We start from the raw sequence: 5,582 nt of genomic DNA, 5'->3' as shown, positions 1-5,582 counted from the left end.
GCGGCGAGACGCCGCGCCCGCAGGGCGGCTGGTGGAATATCTCGGCGCTCCCGCGTGGCGCCTGCCAGCGGGCGGGGCCGAGTGAGGCCGAGCCCGAGCCGAGCGGAGCCGAGCGGAGCCGAGCGCGGCCGAAGCGGAGCCGAGAGCGGCTGCGGGGGCGCGATGGCGGCGACGCCGCCGCCCAAGCCCTGGGAGTCCCGGCGGCTGCCGGGCACCGCGACCACCTTCCAGTGAGTGCGACCGTCCCTCCCCGGGTGTTCCCGCCGCGGCGGCTGTGGGGGTTCGCCCCCTCGGGCCGGCCGGGCCCGCTCCCCTGGGCCGGGCTCGGGCTCAAAGGTCCGGCCCGGCCGGGGCTGCCCGCGCCGTGAGGGGATCGTGCCGGGCGGGGAGGGGCGGGCTCAAAGCCGCCGGTAGCAGAGGGAAGCTGCGTGTGAGGTGTGGGGAAGGGAGAGCTGTGTTGACACCAGGGTGCGTTCCCAGTCCGTTCCTGGGGGCATTCCCAGTGGTTTCCTGGGGGCTGTGCAGCTCTCTGGGTCCCCGAGCCTCTGCAGGACCGGGGGAGCTGCGTGTCAGGCCCAGGACTTGGAAAATATCCCTGTGTGTTGTCAGTCTCGTGTGTGTGTTACCGTCTTCTGGAAGCTCAACCTGCTCGTGGAGAAGGATGAGCAGGAAGGGTTTGTGAACTCCTTTTCTGTGGGAAGCCAAGAAAGGCTCGCTCGGTGGCTAAATACTTTTTTTTTTGTGCTGGTGGTTGCAGTTGGAGGGAGCTGGAACTGGGCAAAAGGTTGTCCCAGCGCTAAACACTGAGCAGAAACTTCGCTGTGCTCTCCGCAGCGTGCTGAGCCAGCAGTTCGGTGGTGTTGGTTTTTCATTCTGGGTTTATTTACCCAGAATGGTAAATTTAAATGGCTTCAAGAAGCTTTGAAGCAGGGTGTCCCAAGTTGTCCTCTGACTGTAGTGTGACTTACTGAGCTACAGTAGCTCTGTGTGCTGGGTTAATAACTTATTTTTCCTCCTGTTTTCAACTGCTGGGAGAGTTACAGTCTGTGATGGAAAAAGCAGCAGTGTAAAGATACAAATATTATTCTTTGCTGTGGAAACCTGTAAGTTTTGCTGAGAGGAATTCTGTTCCCTACCTTGTATGGAAATAGTACAGTAAGCAGCATCTCCATAGCAATTCCAGCTTGACTTCCTTCTTTTTTTTCTGGACTGCAGAAGTGGGAAGTCTTGAAATGTGGCAGTAAGCATGGGAAATAAGGTGTCTGACTTTTAGGGGGATACTGTTTAAATGAAACGCATGTATTTTTATTGAACTGGCAGAAGTTGGACAAATTCTGCGTGACAGAATTCAAATGCTGGTCAAGTACTTCCAGAGTTTTATTACGAAGGGCATTGACAAAACTATTTAAACTTAGGGGCATGCAAAGGAAAAGAAAAATTACTAGATTAAGACCTCTCTCTGCCAGCACTTCTCAGTAGTAGATTTAACCCCTTGAAAATCTGCACACAGATAATCAGGTAGTTTGGGTAGAGAGGGAAATTTGGGACCCCAAAGTCCTTGCACATATTGTTGCATAATTACTTGCATTCCCAGTTAGGTCATGCCACCCATTAAGAGTGCATTCAGAGGAGTTCTCAAGCTTTCTTCATGCTGTATCTTTGGCTCATTGTGTAGAAGAGCTGGCAACAAGGGTTGGAAATAAAACTTTCAGATTGGAAAGTTCATAAAAGTTTGTGTTAGGGCCTATGAGAGGCTTTCATGTGCAGAAGAATGACACGGGTATTAGAGAGGCAGTTTTGATGGCTCTGGGTTGTGTATGTCATGTGCTGATACATTAAATACACAACAAATGATAGAATAAATAGACAAAGGTTTTCCACGTTTACATTCCAGTTCCATGTTTACACTGGATATCTGATTATGGGGGTTTTATTCCCCTGAAGGATATGTGTTTCCTGTTCAGATCTTTTACTTCCAGCAAACACTGTTCAATGTACTGAGTGTTGGGCTCCCAGGTTCCCTGTCCCCGCACTGCTGAAACTCTCTGTGGTGTTGAGTAGTTAGTGGAAAGGAAAACTTAAACTCTGGGTGCTAATCTTGAATATCTGAATTGGTTTAGGTCTGCTGACTTGGGTGACAACCTGCTGACCAGGCCTGGACAGCCCACGGTGGCACGAATCCCTCCACCCATTTTGCCAAGACCATCCCGGCAAACAGCAAGCAGCAGCCTGAGCACTTTCAGGCCAGCCTACAGCAGCTCCTTTTCCCCAGGCTATGGCTCATATGGCACCTCTTTCTATGGCAGCTATAGCCCCTACAGCTATGGCTACGGAGGGCTGGGCTATAACCGCTTCTGTGCCGATGGCATTCCCCCCAGCAGGTTTGTGCAGCAGGCTGAGGAGAGCAGTAGAGGGGCCTTCCAGTCCATCGAGAGCATTGTGCACGCCTTTGCCTCGGTCAGCATGATGATGGACGCGACCTTCTCAGCTGTCTACAACAGCTTCAGAGCTGTGCTGGATGTGGCCAACCACTTCTCCCGCCTCAAAATTCACTTCACCAAGGTGTTTTCAGCTTTCGCTCTAGTGAGAACTATAAGGTACCTCTACCAGCGCCTGCAGCGATTGCTGGGTCTGCGGCAGAGCTGCGAGAACGAGGATTTGTGGGCTGAGAGTGAGGGCAAAGTAGCTCGTGCTGGCCTTGAAGACAAGGTGGCTAACTCTGCAAAATCCTGGCCCATTTTCTTGTTCTTTGCTGTTCTATTGGGAGGCCCCTACCTGATTTGGAAGCTGCTTTCTACATACAGTGAGGAAGAAACAGGTAAAGATGACCTGCAGCACCACAGAAGTGTGGCATGTATTGCTCCTTTTGTTGTTGCCTGTATAGTGGTTAATCTCACACAACAGCAATAGTAATTAATAGATGCTGGGGCACAGTATTGAATTTTAGGCATGTAATGGAAGTGACAGCCTGCTTAAGTAGCATGTTATTAAGATGTGGTTTCCTGCTGAAGCTTTCTGTGATTCCAGAATCATGCTTCCTCTCAATTTCTGGTTTGTTCCTATTAGATGTGGCAGTTTGGGTTGGGTGGGACAAGTGTTGGTTGGATTTACCCAACATATCTTGCTTTTCATGTCACTTCTGTCACTTCTCTACTGGAAAAATTTTAGCAAGGAAGTTGAAGTGTTTTCTTCATTTTCCTTTGAAAAACACACAAAACTTTGTAACTCAAAGCAGATAAACTTGTGATTTTTGTTTTAAAACAGTGTCTAGTAACTGGGCGAGTGGAGAAGATGATCATGTAGTTGGAAGAGCAGAATATGATTTCAATGCTCTCTCAGAAGAAGAAATTTCTTTCCGTGCTGGTGATATGCTAAGATTAGCACCCAAAGGTAAACTTTTGATTTTCTGTTTATTTTCTCATCACACATGAAGTAAGTTATAGCACAAGAGTCTGAAAATTGAAACAAAAAAGCCCCCAAACCACCTTATTTGACCAAATTCCTCATCCACACTGATTTTTACTCCCTGTGAAGTGATTAATTGCATTCAAACAAAACTTACAGAGTAGTTTTGTTCAGTTGTGTTGAATTGTCCTATAATTTGATGCATTTGCATTCTCTTCTTCAGAACAACAACCCAAGATCCGTGGTTGGCTTCTGGCTAGTTATGATGGGCAAACAACAGGACTTGTGCCAGCTAATTACATCAAAATCCTAGGCAAAAGAAGAGGTAGGAGAACAGTGGTCCTGGAAAGGATTCCAGAGCAGCAGCCAGCATTTCCCAGCACAGCTGTCAGAGGAGCCACTACTGCTGTGACTTTAGAGGAGCAGGAGGCTGCTTTTGAAACTGTTTTTGCTAGAAGCAGCAAAGTTCCTGTTGCATCGGACTCCACTGTGGCTGGAGGAGAGAAGCAGGAACTCTGATGCCCTTTGATCAACAAAGCAACTGAACTGTGCTTTATTGATGCCACTTAGGGTTTGTTGAAAATCTGGTTTGTAGTGGAGCATTGGTGGGTCTGTACCAGTTCTTGCTGCTACTGGCTGGTGAAGGGATGGAGAAATGATTGCTCAAATTTGTGGTATTTATTTTTGACTCACCTGAGGCTATACGTCAGTGATTCTATCCACCCACCTGGCAGTGACTCTGAGATCTTGAGATAGGAGAAGTGTGGCATTCATAAAAAAGCAAACAAAGGGAAAAAAAAATAGCGACTGCCATTCTTGCTTAGGAGACAAATTAACACCCAGTCTTCTTAGGAGTATCAAGCTCTTCAACAGATGTGCAAAGGGAAGATTGATTTCTGTAAGATGTCCTCCAAAACATCACCCTCAGAATCATAAAGGAGTAACAGCACATTGTCTCCCTGACAATGAAAAGAGGAAGAGTTGCAGGAGATGCACACAATGGAATAGTTAGAAGGTTTAAGTTTCTTTCTATAAGAAGTAGGGTTCTGTTATAAAGAACTTAGCTCTCAGGAAAAAAAGGACTTGGGAGGAAGGTAGGATAAATAGAGTTTGAAAAGGGAGAGCAGTGAGGCATCACCAATAGTTCCAAGCAGTTCTATTTTGTCTATTAAAAGGATATTAGAATAAAGGGTATTCTGCAGTCAGGCACTCATTAGTTTGTTACTCCCTTAACTAACTTTGCATCACACTTAGCCATTTTGTGATGTAGCCTGTAAGCTACCTGTCAGTTACTGTCTGCATCTCAACTTATTTCTTTTATTGATTTTACGTGACTGTCAAAATATCTCTGCTGCATTTTTGAGAAGTAGGAAAGCCTTGATTTGGAGGAAGCTGAAAGTAATTGGAGCATCAAAAAAAAAGTAACATTTCTTGCTTAATTGTCTCAGAGGAAGTCTTGGAGTTGGACAAACTTTTCATGCTGCCTTTCAGGTGGTAAATTTTGCATCTGCCCATAAAATTTCAGGGCTCCAGTTTATCAAAAGCCATAGAAATATTACGACTGTTTAAAGTATTTTCTTCATATGGGTGTTTGAGAATTCTTGAAATACTGTTTTGGTTTTTTGTTAAATGAAACAAAGATAAATAAAACTTTGTTTTTTTCCTTGTAGTATGTATGTATAACATGTTGAACTTCTGAAGGTTACATCAGTGGATTAAATAACTAAGTTGGTCTTAATCATTAAAATAGCTGTTTTATTTTAAAGTTTCTTGAAAATATAAGTAGGGCACAGCCTTTGGTTGATTGATTGAGTAGTTTCAGTTTAACCATTCCTACAGGGATCTTCAACACCCTTTATGTGTTAACAAAGCTTTCCGTATTTATATTTTAATGGCATTTGCTGGCCTTGGGTTCTTAGAGGTCTGTTTAATACAACAAAACTCTAAAAAAATTAGCACAATTTTATTGAGGTAGAGCGGAAAAGACAAATATTATGCTGGAACCTTGATTTGAAAGTAATCTCTGAATGTTAATAAATAGAACATGAATTTAAGCAGTTGTCCTCAGGTACTGAGAGATGGTGATTAGAATAATTTATAGTAAATGGTTAGATTTTCAAGTGCAGATATAAAGGAAAAAGTAGTTAAAGGGCAAATGAAAACCTTGAGGTTTAAAA

General features: G+C 45.1%; 1 protein-coding gene across 1 annotated transcript; it reads left to right on the top strand.

Moving 5' to 3' along the window:
• The first annotated feature begins 104 nt into the window (after positions 1-104).
• Positions 105-5,074, top strand: PEX13 (peroxisomal biogenesis factor 13). Its single transcript, XM_021527527.3, has 4 exons — positions 105-230; positions 2,121-2,818; positions 3,265-3,390; positions 3,629-5,074. The coding sequence occupies exons 1-4, from the start codon at positions 163-165 to the stop codon at positions 3,922-3,924; spliced, it is 1,188 nt and encodes a 395-aa protein (XP_021383202.2). The 5' UTR covers positions 105-162; the 3' UTR covers positions 3,925-5,074.
• The last annotated feature ends 508 nt before the right edge of the window (positions 5,075-5,582 follow it).

This window comes from Lonchura striata, chromosome 3, assembly GCF_046129695.1.
Source record: "Lonchura striata isolate bLonStr1 chromosome 3, bLonStr1.mat, whole genome shotgun sequence".
Lineage (NCBI taxonomy): Eukaryota > Metazoa > Chordata > Aves > Passeriformes > Estrildidae > Lonchura > Lonchura striata.
This window is presented reverse-complemented; position numbering and strand designations above follow the sequence as displayed.